The 17,689-nt window shown below is 42.4% G+C and overlaps 1 protein-coding gene across 1 annotated transcript in view; it reads left to right on the top strand.

Moving 5' to 3' along the window:
* Positions 1-8,025, top strand: part of LOC144139378 (BTB/POZ domain-containing protein 1-like) — a 41,146-nt gene extending 33,121 nt beyond the window's left edge. Inside the window, exons 4-6 of the mRNA XM_077671742.1 lie at positions 2,614-2,837; positions 5,000-5,223; positions 6,927-8,025. Coding sequence (XP_077527868.1) covers positions 2,614-2,837; positions 5,000-5,223; positions 6,927-7,306 — 828 coding nt within the window. The 3' untranslated portion in view covers positions 7,307-8,025. The remainder of the gene's footprint in view (positions 1-2,613; positions 2,838-4,999; positions 5,224-6,926) is intronic.
* Positions 8,026-17,689: the final 9,664 nt, after the last annotated feature.

The following is a 17,689-nucleotide window of genomic DNA, read 5'->3' as shown; positions in this document are numbered from 1 at the left end:
CTAAAAGAACTCACTGGTGCGATTCTTGCATCAGAGCCGAAGCTGGAGTCGAGTCAAATACTCATATAGACTTATGCCAGGCAATGGCGAACCCAGGTCGGCTGCTAAAGTTATGACGTGTTCCACGTCACTACTGTCACAGGCTCTAGCAATAAAAGTTTCATTCAAACATTCTTCAGTTCAGATTACCGTGGAGCAATCTGTGATACCATTGCCTATTGCCTTCATTACGGTGTGATAATATATATTATATATATATATACATACATACATATGTGTGCAGGTGTGTGTGTGTGTATGTATATACAGGCTGTCCCAGCTATGATGCACCAAGGCTTTAAAAAAGAGAATTGACATTACTCAAAAGAACTTGTGTATAATGTTTCCACTACAGTGGAGTAGCATTGAGTAGGTTTTTGTAATTGCAATTTGAATAATTTAAGTAACTACTCGTATAGTACTGTCCCAATCAATAAATCGTAAATGGGGCACTTGTAGATACCAAGAGATATCTGAGGTATTTTCAGCGACGAATTGCGTACTCATTTATTCTACTTGATGAAACCAGGCGAAATATCAAAATAACACGTTACGCGCTTCCGCCCGCACCATAAACCAGTTGCCTCAAACTGGCTGCCTCTGAGTTAGCGAGGATGAAACACAGAAAACAAGTATAAAAGAAAGAGAGACGTAGTTGTATCCTGATGTGCCGCACGTGCCCCGCTAAACTTTCTGTAGCTGCTCCTTCCATGCCATTATTAAGGCTATGAACTTCCTCTTCGGACGTGTGACCGGCGAACTAGTTGCTTTTCAATCAGCTTATTTCAGGGCGCTGGATTACCATGTGGGTGGGAGCGCGGTCACGGGGTATTTTTAGTAACACCGTGAGCCGGCCTAGTTGTATTTTTTGTATTTCGCTGGGTTTGTTTTTCAGGCAGAATAAAGGAGTACGCATTTATTTTGTTACTTAGAATACTGCAGTTAGATACCTGTCGTGGGAACCTACAACTGTCTTATTGACACTTTTGTGACTGGGACAGTACTTCTCGACCTAAATAACTATTACAATTAGTAATTAAATTTCATTAACGATAGAATTACGGGCCGCTACTTCACTGAACTGTAAACTGTATTGTCACAGTACAATGTTGCAAATGCCCCATTGAGTCATGGCACACTATCTACGACCACGATGACTACGATGACGACGAATGAGTGGCTGGTGGGCAGCTTACGTGCGCTCTGTCATCGCCGCCTTCACTTAATATAAATAGATCATCCATCATCAGCCATGGTTAATCTCTCTTGTGTCCTGCTGTAACGTAACGTTTTGGTGAGGTGCGCGGTGTCCATTCCCATCGTGGCCCCAGACAAGCGTGGTCTGGGCTCCTGAAGCGAACACACCAAGCTCTTGAATCCCGTCGGCACGCCCCAGCCGCGTTGAGCCATAGACATGATAATCTCCAGCTGTTTCCCCAGCCAATGATCCGCTGAGACTTGCCAAACTGACCAGCCGCGCCCCAACAAGCCGGTGCCGTTCTCCTGCCCAGTTCTCTGGCGTGACTGGAAGGGCTTATGGACACTGCCTTGTTGCATAAGGCAGTATGGCTGTTCTGGAGCCGCTGCTGACGCAACTCTCTATCGTCTCCCGTGGTGGCAATAACTTTTCCACCAGTATTCTCCTCTCTTGCATTCGGATATTCACCGCACCCACTCATTGACTGCAACGAAAATGTCTTGCAATGGCAGGTCAGGACATGTCTCACCTATGTCCTGCAATGGCAGGGCATAGGTGAGAGGACCCATGGCAGATGATAAATGATCTATTTACATTATGTGCAAGCGGCAATCAGCGAGCACACGTAGGCTGCATACCAGCCGCTGCTTCGTCGCCGTTGTCATTGTCATCATTGTGGATGGTGGGCCATGACTTCATGGGTCATCGTCTTCCATGTCCCATGACAATATGCACTAGGTTTCCTTCGAAGAATGCCGTTGCTGTTTTTTGAAATCTTCGTGATGATAACTGGGACACCGTGTATATTTACATCTGTTTGTACGCACGTAATCTACGTATACATAAATTTATTTTATCAGAAAACTTGTAATACCTTGTACGTCAATTTATTAGGGGCAGAAAATTTTTTTGCATTGGATCCGAAATACTGGTGCCTTGTCATGACATTTGTTTGCGCATATGTGTTTTTTGGGAAATAATTCTGACAGAAAATGGAAAGAATATGCAGATTGGTTGAAAGTTCGCAAATCGCCAATCTTAGATCTTTACTTGGAAGTTTTTATTCACAGCAGAATGGTAACGGCCGAACTGCTCTATTTCGAATGTCCGAAACCGATTGTGTGGCCCTGTGGTTACTGTACCCTTTCTTTCACTTCTGATAAGTAGAATACAAATTGTGATGAAAATTTTCTCATTTGATGTTGTTTTATTCCTGTAGGAGTTATTTTTGACATGTTAAAGAGCGGGCGGTTGTGTAAGCAATTGCTTACAAAGTAAAAGGGCAACCACATTTGTTTACACAAAGGCAAAGTTCGTGTAGTCAAGAGAGAGCATCTGAATCTAAGAGGACGTTTTTTCTTCATCCTGTTCTTCAGTTCTGTCTTGATAGATTCCTTGACTGCGACAGCGACCTTAGCGACGTGGAGTTTGTGGTAAACTGGGAACAGTTTGCGACCGAGGTGCGTTCCTTCAAGGCGCACCGTATGATTCTGGCTTTACAAAGTGACGTTTTCAAGGCCATGTTTTACGGAAATTTCGAGAAAGAAGAAAAGGTCGTTATCACCGACCTGCACCCTGATGGATTTCATGGACTACTGCGGTATGTACATATAAACGACAATGGCGAAAATAAGAATAGGACTTAAACACCCAGCTGTTGTCCTGCGTCTTGAACAATGTATTTCATTCAGTGCTGGAGAAGCGTTTAGCTTCGCGTTCATGTTGCTCTATAAAGGGCATCAATTTTTGAAAAGTTTACAATAAAAAGGCGGCTATTACCGGGCTCCTGTCGTGTTTCAACCACATTGGAAGTGAAGCTCATCAAACAAATGGGGTGTCGTTCAAAGTTGCGCTATATCCCCGTGCTACACCACATTAGGAATGCAAGTAGAAAGCTTCCATCAAATTTCTTTTCCATACAGCACAGCTACAATTACACTCATAGGTACTTCTAAAATAGAGAAATCTTTCTGTCGTTTTAAATTTGCTGGTGAATGAAAAGTTAACATTTTTTATCACAAAGTGTGAACCACTTTTAGTCCTTGCTCTCTGCTTGCTGGGAATGCGTGAACAGTATTGCAACTTCAGAAAAACTCAATTACATGAAGCACTACTTTAAAAAAATGGATGGTAATTACCTACGCTCTGCCCAATATTATTGATCCGAATGTTGCTCAGGGTGGGCAAATGCCCACCCTAAATTTCATTTAGGGTGAGCATTTGGCTTCACGGAGCTCAAATCACATTGGAACCAATTGCGTTTTAACAACTTGTAGCAGCAGCACAGCATTCGCCTTTGGGTGTGATGACATTTGGTTCAAATACATGCAAGATGCACGGCAACAGGGGTGTAAATCTCCCTTTGCAAAAGATGCCAGCTAAACCCTAAAATTTGTGCACCTATAAAAAACTCTAGGCTTGCCTGTTTAATTCACGCCTTTAAACTTTCTGTAGGATGCATGTATGAATACTACAGTTAGCAACAATGTGCAATAGAATGGGTTACGATAAATGGCAGGCACATCGGCATTAAAACGACTAATACCAAACCGCTTTACGAGTATTTCTCAACTGAGTACTAAAAAAACCACGAAAGGATGGTTAGCCCTCAAACTGAAATAATAAAGAGCTTGTGCTTGCAGCCTTTTTCTACTACTTTTTTACATTGTATTCCAGTGGATCGAGCGTATTTGATAAAACGGGATAAAATGTTACGAAGTAAATCAGGTACAAAATTGGAAAAGCTTATATGCAATCATTGAAGAACAAGGTTTTTTAAGGAAATCATGCTGAGGACTTAACCCTTCTAAAATTATGTGGTTTTTTCGAAAGCTCAGCAGGGAGCAGTAACAGAGTAAGAGTTCAAGGAGTCCAAGGATTTTATTTGTAGTATGTTGAAATATTATTATGGTTCATTTACTCAAAGAGAAGTGTTGGAATGCAAGAAGCCCTGCTTGTGAGGACATGGCAAGAGGAAAGAGCAAGTAAAACAAATTAAAGAACACAAAAAAGGCGAATGAGGAAACCTGAGAATACTTACAGCCAACTCGGCATTACTCTGATGAATGGTTTACAAAAAAGTCACCCAATGTGCAATGAGAGATGTGATTTAATATTTTTTGCCATGATATTTTGAATGACATGCTGTTATTTGTAGCCTGTTAAAAAACATTTCAAGCCCTAGCTTTTAATGTGCAATGATGCATTGAGGGGCATCTGCAAAATTGTTTGGTGTGCACAAATGTTAAAACAGACACGTTGGTGAAAAGAGGTTCCATGAAGCTTAATTTGAGAGTATTTACAAAAGGTGTGTTTGTTTTGTAGCTTGGTATTCAGTGATGTTTTTCCCTTACGTCCAAAGCCTCTTGAAGATGTCAAGTGGAGCAACAATAATAGTTGAGTAAACTCTGCATTGCCTGTATAAACGTGATGAGTAACTTTTAATAAAGATGGCGCTACTCTTGAGTCTCTCAAAATGCCACTTACTAATTCCCGCAAAACACCGCCTTGGTAGACCAAAAACACTTGCTTGAAAGTTACCTAGTATTAAGGGAAATGTATTGTGATGGTTAGAGACAGTTTATTTGTGCTGATGTAACAGAAACTCGGTCTTGAAAACTACACTGCTGTATGTGTTTTTTTTACTACAGTTGGACAAAATTTTAGTGGTTTTCGTTGGTTCCGTTGATATCATTTTGCCGATTCCTCTCCCTTTTTAAATAAAGCACCTATTTTTTACTCCTGCAATGTGACACTATGCAGGTACTTCTACAGTGGCCGGCTGCAATCAAAAAGCGTTAAAGAGGCCTTTCGTACAAGAACAGCAGCAGAGAAATATATCGTTCCCAGCCTGGCATCACAGTGCACTGAATACATTAATTTGCACATAAAGAGTGAAGATGTCTGCGCGTTGCTGGATCACGTGCTCGTCACGGCGGGTGAGGATTCTGTCGACACTTCTGCCCTCTCCCTCCTCGTTAAAGATGGTGAGTCCTTTCTACTTTACTGAAGTCATATAAAAATTGACACCGAAGCGTTTGCGCATGTTTCCTGCAGGTTGACAAAGTATTTCATGAGGAAGTACCTATTTCACGTTTTATACACCTCAGCAGCATGAACCTGATCTCGAGATGAGCTACGTCACTCCTCGGGGACTTATTTCCGGCGAATGCTTGCTTGCTACATGATTCATATGCTTCTTTTCAGAGTATAATGTGGGTTTCAGGAGACGAGAGCTGGTGTGCCGCTAAATTTTAACCGGTAATGTAGATGAAAGAGTTCTGGGTAAGAGTAAATGTAGCATCATTGCTGAGAAGCGTCACTCCTGACTTGTAAAGACATGTTTGTATTAAAACAAAATGGTGGTATGTGGCTGATGAATGGGTAGTATAAGTATGTAGGGGTTAAAGCAACTTTGAGTTTTACTGTATATTGTTTTTTTTAAGCAATGCAGTGTGCTTATTATAAGCAATACCACCTGCAGCCTGTACAATTAGCCAATATCTCTCCTATATAGGTCAATTAAACTCATGCAACCAGTAGTCTTTTGTCAAATGCATACTGCGAAGGCGTATTGGGCTTTTTGGCCACAGCAGTTGACTGTATCAGAAAATTACCCTTTTGTTGGTTTTATAGAAAAATAAATAACAATTCCTCCTTTATTGAACATCAGCATTTTTTTAATTCGTCTAACACAAACTTTTACATATATTTTTGGAAGGAGAAGAGGTCATAACTGTTTGCAAATACAATCTGATTACTATTGTGTAAAAACTAATGTATTTAAATATTTAATTGCGCGGTAGTAAACGATTTCTGTATTCGTTTTACCTTGTGTTTTACTTCTCATACTTTCCGAGGGCAATGTATAAAGAGCAACGGGAGTGGTAATGATATCAACGCTCTCAGAACCATAGAACCTTTAAAATCCTTCAGAATATAAGGGAGGTAAAACTGCTTAAACTGCACATTTGGTGTGGGTCTACTTCTAGAAGTTTTTCTGCAAATTTTAGCGTATTTTGCTACGTGGAAATTTGCATGTATTACCATATTTTTTTAAATTTTAAGACACCCGATTCTAAGCACCCTCCCCTACTTCCGGAAAAACCAATTGAAAAAAAGATTGCATGGGAGTCTAAGCACCCCCTTTTGTAAGCAACCATCGCAAGGTGGAGCTAAGAGAAATGGAGGCGGGCCCCAGTTGATGTTGCCTCCAAGTAATTTATAAAGTTTTCAATTACAAACCATTTCAACGTAACAGAAATGAACCTGCTGTGGTGTACTAAGGCCAGTGTTTTGAGCAGCACAACGGACTCGAATGGTAGTGAGAGTGACTTAGTATGAGAGCTAAGTGGTGGGTTGGCTGTCGCTACCTATTTGTGTTTTAACTGTTTGCCAAATATTATATTTTTGTTTGGCCCGTCTCGCCGACATATGGCCGCGTAAAGAAGTCCCGGTGTGGGGCTGTAATTTCGGTTTTTCAAATTAGCACTCCCCTCACTTTTGGCATCGCGATCGACAAAATTGGGTTCTTAGAATCGAGTAAATGTTTTGGGGGGTTCCTGTAGCTGAAACACAGCATTTGTTTTGGATACTAAGTAGTCAAATGGCATCAATTGTTTTTCGAGCACCCACTATGCCGGCTGTGTAATTGTTTTTTGAGCAATTTCTTTACTACATTTCGTTACAGGTTTATCTGTTATCTCGTCGGTGGATTTTGTGCGCTGTCACAAGGAAACAGTTAGTTACGTGCTCGCCCATGTGGCCAATGTTCCTGAAATATCCGTCGTCAAGGCCGCGTACGAGTGGTGCGAGGAGAGAACCTTGGAAGGCGCACCTGCGGAGGGAAATGCCCCGAACAGTTGTGCACTGCTAATGCGGCCCTTCTTCGCGCAGCTTCGGTTTCTCGCACTGACAGCGGTGGAGTTGATCCGTGGCCCTATTGCTTGGGGTATTTTAAAGGACTCCGAGGCAGTTGCATTGCTAACTAATATCTTGGATCCTGGCTGCATCCCTGTTCCAGATGGTTTCAGCAACATTAAAACGCCTCGCCGTCCCTCGAGACCGTAAAACTAACACTTAGGCGGTTGTAGGTTGTCAATCAAGCTACATTTTTCAGTGTTAGATAAAAAATCTCCGCTGCTGTCAGCCGCCTCAAAATATGTTCGATTGCCAGTTTTTGTCTGCTCAGCAAAAAAACGAAATGTGTGAAATCAGCGGGCCAAGAGCTTGTTCGAAATGCAGCCTTAGTTTACCAGACAGGATAACGGAAGGTTGCAAAAATCTGTGGCAATAAAGCCATGACAGAGCTGTTGATCTTGCAAGTACTGAATCAAAGACGGAAGCTGTGCTAAGAGCAATATTTGGAGAGTTCCCATCTTATGGAAACTTTGCAAAAGGTGTTCTCTTGTTTAGGGCTTCATTTTGAACACCGGATTTTGATGGTGCAAATACAAACTATATTTAGGGCAACGGTAGTTTTTGCCTACAAGATTTAAAAATCATATCTCAGATATTTAAACAGTATAAAATCAGTTACAGCTCTTCTATTATTCGCCATTGTGGAGGAGTGTTAACCGGTTAGTCAACTAAGTATTGACATTTGAAGGGTGACAATTGCTAGAGTGTTGGTACCTAATTCGTGCAGTAAAATAAGTAGTTTTCTTGTTTTACTACAACACTAAATGTTCGTTTTTGCAGGAGCATTCTGTGTATTCGGAGCAAACAGAATGCGTGTATGCGCTGTAGTTTGGAGACAAGGTTTTTCTCCGGAAGCTGTAAAAAATTCAACTGATGTTGCTAGTTTCTCAGTGGTTTGGCATTCGTGTAGTTTTGAATAATAAAGATTGTGCCTTTCTTTTTATGTTCATTCTTGCCGAGCATTTCCATGATTTATAGTCGTAATAAACAATTAGATTCAAAATTTTTCTGTTACATCCACTTTATGGGGCTTGCATCATAAATAAGGGTGAGCTTTCAGCCGGAGGTAAAAGAAATGGCCCAATATGCCTTCTAAACGTTTTTTTAGGGGCAGGGATGTCATTAAAACTGCTGCCAGTTATTTTCAATGCCAGGCACAGAAGGCTGTGTGCTGGTTGTCTGAGTGAATACGGTTCAATTCAGTGTTTAAACTATGCAGACTTAGCCATGCCTAGTTCTAATACGTAAAAGGTAAAGGGAAAGCTATATTGTATGATATATGCACTATTGAGGATCGTAAAGGTAAAACTATTTTCAGTGGTACATATACTCTTGGAAAGCACAAACATAAATAATAATAATAATAATAATAATAATAATAATAATAATAATAATAATAATAATAATATTCTTTATTGTCCTTCTCTTTACAAAGTAAAATGGCAGGCCTGTCGAAGCCAATATAGGATTGTGTGCTGGCAAGCCGGCGAAGCGAAAAAAGAAGGGAATAGAGTACATGGAATTACCAACATGCGAACAACAATATTTACGAAATCAATTGACTAAACAGAGCGTAAGCAGAACATAACAAAATCATCACAGAAAAGATATCAGAATCCATATTAGTACACACTTCCATAAATACAAGACGCATATATAATACTTGTATATGTCAAACAAAATGTCAGGCACATGAATTAACAAAAGGTCAACAGGGCTTTTTCAAGTTGTTGTTTTGATTGTGCAGCAAGGACTTCTTGGGGTAAATCAGTAAATAATTTTGGGGCATAAACACTTCTACGTGCCATACCATACGATGTACGGGAGCGGGGGACTGAAAAGCGGGGCTGATTTCTTACAGGCCGGGCAGACTTGACTTGATGCCTAAAATCAGGCAACCAAAAATGTTTAACAACCACTGTTTCAATAAATAAAGCATCAAATGACGGCAAATTAAAAGTTTTGAATATATCCTGTACATCTGTCAACGGCAATCCATAAGTGATAGACATCAATATATTTTTCAATAGGCTGTTCACGCGAGCTTTCCAACGGGATGAACAAAAATAAAAGATGGTAATCCCATACCTTAGCACACTATAGGCGAGGGCATGCGCAATACTTTTCTTGACGTGAAAGGGAACGAACGATTTAATGTTGTAAAGCACACAAGCCGCACTTCGGAGCTTCCCACAGATAAACGCTAAGTGTTCATGCCAAGCGAGTGCGGAATCAAAAGTAATGCCTAAATATTTAATAGAATCAACATAATTTACAACTGCACACTCGCAGGTGGTGTACTGGTGATCATGAATATTAACAGGAGCGTTAATCACAGTAGTTTTCAACGGATTACGGAAACAGATTAGTTTTGTTTTACGGGAATTGATTTTAAGGCAATTTTCGGAGAACCAATGCACAGCAATACAAATGTCATTTTGAAGCATGTTTTTCGCCTTTTCATAATTCACATGTTTAGCAACCAAGACTGTCATCAGCGTACTGGTAAACTATACATTTAAAAATTGACATAGAAAAATCATTCATGTAAATGTTAAAGAGCAAGGGCGACAAAATGGAACCTTGTGGAACACCAGCAAATAGAGATAGTGGTCTACTGAAATGAAAATGATCATCAGTAGCAACAACCTGAGAGAGCTCCGAGAGATACTTATACAGAAGAGCAAAAAACGGGCCACGGAATCCCAATAAGTAGAGTTTCCTTAGCAATAGATTATGACACCAGAATCGAAAGCTTTAGAAACATCAATAAATAAAGCACATGCAAATAAGTTATTATCAACAGAATTGAACAGGTCATCAGCAAATTCTTCTAATAGAGCAATTGTGCCACGGCCAGACACGAAACCATACTGCCGAGGCGACATAACCGAAAATTTTTCCAGAAAAGAAGACATAATTTGTAAAAGGTATTTGTCCAGAATTTGAGAAAGAATGGGGAGTATTGATATGGGCTTATACGAGTCGACTTTATCCTTCGGACCTCCTTTATAGAGAGGCTTAACGATAGCAGGTTTTAAATTGTTAGGAATGTCTGCGCCATTAATAAATCCATTAAGAATGAAAAGAAGAACGTCCGATAAAACGTCGAAGTTCCTACAAAGCGTCTCTACCCTTATTCCATCATAACCCGGAGGCTTATTATTCCGGAAACTGAAGAGTATGGACCTCAGCTCGGATTTAAAGAGGCAAGGCAGAAACGCCGAAGAAGGAACATATTTATCCAGCGAGCAAGAATCAAGTAAAGGTGAAGTATTATCAGGAGTGATACGGAATGCATGGTTAAAAGCGTCCGCCACAGTTTCCGCCCCATCCGAAAAATCTCTAAAGACTGGGGGATTACTAGTCTTTCCACGCAAGCTGGTAATTAAATGCCATGTCTTCGCTGGATTTTTTGCGCACTGGCTGAATTTCTGAAAGAAATGTGCACGCTTGGCAGATCTTAAAAGAGCCACAACTCTGTTGCGAGCACTTTTGTATTGCACGCGCAGAGTCTCATCTTTAGGTGCGCGCTTTACACGCTTCCATAGGCAATCCCTATACGAAATAGCTTGCATCACGCCCGCGGTTAGCCAACTGTAATCTTTACGCCGCTTACTAATCACGGAAACAGTACTTGAAACCTGGAACCGTTTGAGATGCTCGCATAAGCTTGCGTACACGGTTCCAGGAGACGGTTTATCCGCTATCAGAGACGACCAGTCAAAATTAGAAATCAAGCGGTCAAACATATTTTTATTTACGAAAAAAACGGATATCTTGAAAAACCGGTACTCTGTCTACCTGATAAGTAGGAGCAGAAGAACTATCAGATATTCGACATGCCACAATGTATTGGTCCGCCAACCTTTGAGCGATGAAACAAAACGAAAAAGAGCGATTTTGGGCGCTTAAAGCGATATGATCTAAACAAGATTGAACCAGTTTCCTGCGGAGAACCTCTTCGCGAGTGACGAAATTGACTAAACTTTCAAGGCCAGATGAACAAAGCACTCCAAAATAATCTGCCAGTGTAGATTGGGCGGGCTGTAGTAAATTTATATTCAACTCCCCCGTTAAGCACAATTGATCAGCTGCACCAAAACTTTTAAGTAAGGTATCGAATTCAATTAAAAATCTGGCAGTACTATTAGAGGGAGGGCGATAAATTGCTAATAGCACCATTGAAATACTAAGTTGCACCCAGAGGTGTCACTACAAAGTGCTGGCGAATGAAAATGGCAATGCCGCCCCCCTAAACAAAATGAACGAGTGAAAAAACGCGAGCTGAAACCCTGCAGTTCAAAAAAACCAGTAGGTGTGTTGATATTTATTTCCGTGAGAACAAAAATATCAATGAAATCAGCTGCGGATTCTGCAAGACTGCTGAATTCGTCCCAGTACTTTCTCAGACTGCGAATATTAATGTTAACAATTATTAGATCCTGCTCAGGCCTATTACTTAAAGGGGTCCTAAAATACCTTCCACCGATGCATGGATGTACATGTAACCAAATAAGACAATGTATTAGCAATCTCCTCCCACAAGAATTTTGTTACAGCGATGAGTGTAAGCTGAGAAATCGTAAATCAAAAACCGCGCATTATCGTCGCGCCGCGTTTCCTCCTCTTTTCAACTGTTGACGGCGCGCGAGCACTCCCTCCCATGATGCTGCGCTAGTCAGCGGTGACGTACTTCCGCATTACGCTCCTCCGACTGCCGTCTGCTACGGGCAAGTTTTGTTGACACCATGAATTCCGCACTCCGCTCAAGGATGGATAAGCGAACGAAAAATCTGGCCGCATGTGTGCGGTGGCCTGGCCTTGCCCTTTCGCGGTGTGCGTTGCTGCAATGCAGCACGTGACTTTTAATCGGCGGCGAACTCGCAGCCGCTGGGGAGGATCTTGCGCTCGGTCCCTTTGATGCACCGCGCACTGTTTATCCAAAAAGCGCCGTATGAGATGTGGCCCCGCTGGTGCCGGGTCTTATTTTGCGGTGGTGGTAATTCCTGCCGGCGCCATGTGAAAAAGACATTTTAAACCGATACAGAACCCGTGCACAGAACGCTTCAATCATGTGACCAGTTCAGCTTGGGGCGACGCGTGGTGGAGAGCGGCAACGTTGGCAAAACATGCTCCGGCGTGGCTCTGAGCTTTCTAGCGCTGGAGCGAGCGCCTTTCTTTGGCGATCTCAAACATCGGTTGCCTTGGCAACAAGGCACAAACCGCCCCAGAAGTCAGTTACGGTTGCGTGATCCCCGTTGAGCTCGGGGCCCCACCTCGCGACATGTGGGCACTGCAGGCGTACCACTCACTCTGATTAGGAAGTGTGAGATGCGTTTGGAATTACAGAAGGCGATGGTGTGTGTGTTGTGGACGCCTTTGTTTCGCGATGAAATGCGACGTTGTGTTTCTGCGGGTGGATAGTGCTTCCCATGGTCTGGATTATCTTTCTTGAGCGACGTACGACTCAACTTCGCATGGGGTATGTGCAGTGTGCGTGGCCATGGCTTGCGCGCCAGAGTAAGTGACTTGCTGTTCGTCCTCGCAAACCGCGCGGGAGGTGAGTGCCGAATTTACGACGCGCAGGAGGAGGCAACCCATCGTCTGTCAATCGCGGGTCAGACTTGCAACGCATGTTGTGGCGTTGTGTTCGTTCGAAACGCATCTCTGGATTGTTTTAAAGTGGAAAAAATGTAATTGTCAAACCCGGGCATTCGGCTCAGGGCGTTCTCTGCGATTGCACGAAAGAAGTGCCACGGGGCTTCAACGCTGTCTGTATGGAACGTACTCCGGTAAGAGAATATCCATGTCGTGTTATGGCCGTGTTGCATTCAATACGAACGGTTAAGCGTTTGTTTACACCTGTTTCGTTTGTCGTAAAATGTTCAAGCACTCGGACACTCCCCTGGCAGATCAGCCGGCGAGTCGATGCTGAGCAGACGACTCATCTCTTTGCCGGAAGTGCGTGAAAAAGCCGCCCAATAGCAGGATGTCTAGCTCATGACGAACATCTGGGAATCGATGATGTACACATGTGAAGATGGCGGCGCCCAAAAACATGAAGGAAAGGGTGAGAAAAAAGCGACAAACTTTGCAACAAAAGTGTGAGCTTTCCGCGGCGCGTAAAAGAGTAATACTTGGCCCAGATGACCTTGACGACCCAATCTAACGATTGCGCTACTTCATTTAGTGTGCTCAAAATGCCTTTCAGGGCCCCTTTAAGGAGTGCCGAAATGTGTTGAAGTCAGAAAATTCAAGGAAGTGAACTGACATGTCCGTTAGGCAATTTTAGCAATGTCAGCGATTTTGACAATTCGAAGGAGGGGCGCGTTCTCGGTTTTTTTTTGCGTAGATTTTGCCGCTCTTGACCCAACAGAAATCGTAGTCGTTAGCTGTAGCTGCCGTTCTGGCGTGCCAGAACAAGTCGCGGTTCCGCTTGGTCAAGTTTTCATTGCAAAACAATTTCGGCAACGCGCCTGACTGATGTAACACACGTAGTTGGCCGCGTGCTCCCAACCACATTTCCGTGCAGCGGACAGACGCAAACCGAACAAGAATGGTAGGCGTTGTGTCACGTTTGCTGGGAAGCCTGTGCACGCTGAGCACATCAGAAGCGGAAAAATGTGATAAGTTGAGTTTATCAGCGAGATGAGAGAGTTTCTGCTGCAAGTCCTCTTCCTGCTCAACCGGCATACCATGGATCTCTAGGTTTGCCCTCCGACTGTATTGTTCAGTGTCATTCAGTTGATCGTGCAGACGTTCTATCTGGGCTGCTTGTTCATGGACAACAGTTTTCAAGTCATCGACCTCCTTAGAACACCGGGAGACTTGTTCATGACAGCCCTTACTCTGAGCAAGGACAGTGTCATATTGCGAAGACATGAAAGAAACTGAACCTTCCAAATCGTGGACTTGCGCAGATAAACCAGCGAATTCCCCTTTAAGAAGCAACAAGGAATCAACTTTATCATGGAGTGCTGGTAACATAATTTGTCATTCAAAAATAATGTTCCTTTTGCATTTCCCAGAGCCAGGCAATAAGGCTGTTCTGAAGCACTAGGTATTTCAAAACATAAATTCAGAAACTGAACGTGCAAAAGCACTTCTTACTGTATATATTTGCTTCTTTCAAACCACAGAGCAATTCTTTCGATAACGATGAAGCGGATACAAATTAAGATGGCTTCACTGGCTTCAGTAAGTAATGGTAGTCCGAAAAACCTCAAAAAAAGGTGCTTCCCCTCAATGAAAAAGCAAATTACACGTTGAATTACTTTTGAACTGATAATTAAATTTAGGTTAAAAAACTTTTCGAAGCACAACCAGAAATAGTGCTACTAATAAGCACGTGAACGGCCGCATACCAGTAACTTGTACCGTAGAGACAATAGTTTACATTACCTTAAATTTCAATTTTACCTTCTGTGGAGTTGTCAAGAAACATGACGGGAACCATAACGGGACGTGGTCTGTTGACACATTACCCTATAGGTGGCCAGAACAACCTCCTTTTGGGTAATTCTTTTTGCTCGTTTAGAACTTTTTAAAGCTGCACATAAGTAGTGCAGGTTTATAGTGTAAAATATAGGGTAAATTACTATATCAAAGTTTAATACGTTCTTTGTGGATTCACATATAGTAACAGTTGATGGTTATTCCACTCATATGACGGAGGCTCCAAATTGCGCCACACAATAGCTGTTGCAAAGCTCTGATTAAAATCCATAAAATTGTGCCAAATTTCACCAATTTTACTATGGTGGCATAAGACCTTCCGATTTTGCTCTACCACCACAAGCCGAACGGGGTTTGCTGGCAACGAGGTAGCGTTGGTAGTGGACGTCTAGCGGCACCGTGGTCAGTAGGAGAGATATTGCGAGGTAGAACGTAGAGCCAGTTGAGAGCTCATGTACTGGATCAATTGGTCTGCGCTTAGCTTTGCAGTTGCTGTCTAAGCCGCCGTCTTTGAAGGTTGTCAGGGAGTTCTACTACTGCATGCGCATGAGGTATGACGCAATAAGAAATGTTTAAACTTCTTGTCCAGTTTGCGGACAAGGTTGAAAGCTGTCCCACGCAAGCCGATGCTGGAGCGCCCTGAAAACACCGTTCATATCAGCGGTAAGACCGGCAAGGACTCATTTGGGTTCTCATCTTATTCATCAAAATATATTATTGTGGCAGAGGACAGCTGAAGTAAAATAGCCTGCTCACTAAAGGACCTCTACTAAGACTTGCGCTACCTCCTTTACCCTGAGCCTGCCGCAGGTACCCATAAAGGGTCCGCGCGCAATTCTAGACTGGCAATAATCTTTGTTGATTATCCTCAGGTGTTCTTGTCAGCATGCTGTTTTAACTACTAAGGTTGTTTGGGCTACCTAACAGCGAATAGTTTGCTATGTGTGTCCCTCTGTCGCTCTCGCCATACAGCCGCCTGGCCGAGGCTTAAACAACTTGAGCGAGAGAACTGCACAGTCAAAACAATCTCCAAACGACTGAAGAAAACATTATGGGGTCAACATTGTTTAGCAGAAAACACATAAGGCATGTTTGAGGCACAACAATATCACATATCTGATACGAGCGGGGTTCTTTTCAGTAACAATTGCCGTGGGTGGGCTTTCCGCGACAGCAAATAAAAGAACGTGTTAAAGCCAAACACTTAAAAGGGCGTAGAATTAGGTCTTGCGCTGCACGCGTGGGCTCGTGGCTCGTAGCAGTAACAAAAGGTACGAACAGATGGCTTAGCAGCAATGTGAATGCGGGGGTATTCAATTGAACTTCGGAAATTTTTAGTGTTTATCACCGGGCGACTTAGACCGGAGGACCTTAGAGATGGGAGGTGAGATGTGGGCACTTATTTGACAGGGGCCACAGGAGACCATCGCCTTGCTACAATTCCTGCGATGAGAGCAGATACGCGGGCATTTTTCGTTCGGTAGCTTCCCTGCGAAAAGCCGCTTTTGTCGGATTGGTACTGCCGTTTTAGAATTGAACGCAAAGGTCTGATCGGGAATGTGGTATGTTCAACAAATCCTGCCGTTGCAGAGGAGGCTTTCTGCGCGACTGATACTAGGCATCCTCCTCCAGGTGTTCCACACCAGTGATTTTTTTCATTTACACATACTTGCGACATCATCATTGTCGTCACTACTTATGGCGGCGTTGGGGCACGAGGCGGGCACGCAATATGTTTGTTATGCCATCGGTGTCACACACACAATTCAGTTACCTGTTATTTCGCCGTTTTACGGACTCGGCACTGTGTTAAAGTGCTCACATGCAGATCGGTAAGTGCTTGCGTGACTGTGTATAATATTTGCCGGCTGTGGATTCGATTTATTCCTAGAGACACCATCGTGCGTGCGAGAAAAAAATGCTAGAAATATTATAGTTTATAGAAATTAGAGAGCTGAAACGACGCTTGTCCTGAATTATTCAACATCCGAGTGCCTGCGTGGATATTCCACATATAAGTTTTACTTGCCATATTGTAATTAGATTTTTCGCAACATGAAGGAGTATTGAAGAGTGTGAGGCATCTGAGACTTGGTAGATAAAATCGTCAAAGACAAGTCTGCCATTTCTTGTTTGTGGTTCATATTTCGGGGTTGAAATTATTTTTATAATACGTTGAAATGAAGGATACCCGAAAACGTTCGGTTAACATAAAAATCTGTCATTCTGTTAAACAGCTGCTCAGTTAAAATGTTTTAATATGGGCTTGGTCTATTGTGTTTCCTTGATATTTTCTAATTGGGCTACATGTGTATTGTGTTTTTTTGTTTTCTTTTGCATTTTACACTTCAATAATGTATAATTAGATTCTCTAGCTCTCATTTCTGCTAAGCACCGCTTCCTCCTATAGACTGCAAACCTTGCAAATAAAGTAAATACCGCACGTTCACAATACATTAGAGGAGTCTACAGACTTCTCCAAAGCTCGGTAAGTACTGCCAGGGGTCACTTTTAGCTCCCTGGTGACAGGTAAATAGATTACGAACAAGGTTTCGCAGACATTTTGATGGCCTGGTGTTTAGTGTGCATATCGTGTGCTACTAGGCAACAAAAAAAAATCAGTTGCTGGCTACAGTTTGCCGGAACAGCGACTTTTCGGTCCTCTCAAATAACTTTACGTCCGCCAAAATTGCTTCAAGTTCTCGGTAATAAGTAGCCTCGCTGATCTACTAAAATTTGTGTACCCGCGAAGCACAAGTGTCAATGTCAAATGCTGAAGTCAGAATACGTACAGCATTTTTGTGGAATTTTTATGCCTCTATAAAAATATTTTTGGTTAATATTTGCTATCATAAAAACTGAAACTGTACGCACGTTTTATGCGTGCGCACTTTTCATGCGTTCCCATGCAACGAAAAACATTTTTAGTGCATTTTCTCACATTCTTCAATTAAAACCCTTCCTTCTATACACTCGCAGTTTTATAAAAGACTCGGTTTCGAAATATTGATTGATCTAGTTGAGGTGGACGCACATATGTAACAGTTCAAAATGTTCGCAGATGACAAGCAGGAA

Source organism: Haemaphysalis longicornis, unplaced genomic scaffold, assembly GCF_048455015.1.
Source record: "Haemaphysalis longicornis isolate Haplotype H1 unplaced genomic scaffold, Haemaphysalis longicornis Haplotype H1 scaffold_5, whole genome shotgun sequence".
Lineage (NCBI taxonomy): Eukaryota > Metazoa > Arthropoda > Arachnida > Ixodida > Ixodidae > Haemaphysalis > Haemaphysalis longicornis.
This window is presented reverse-complemented; position numbering and strand designations above follow the sequence as displayed.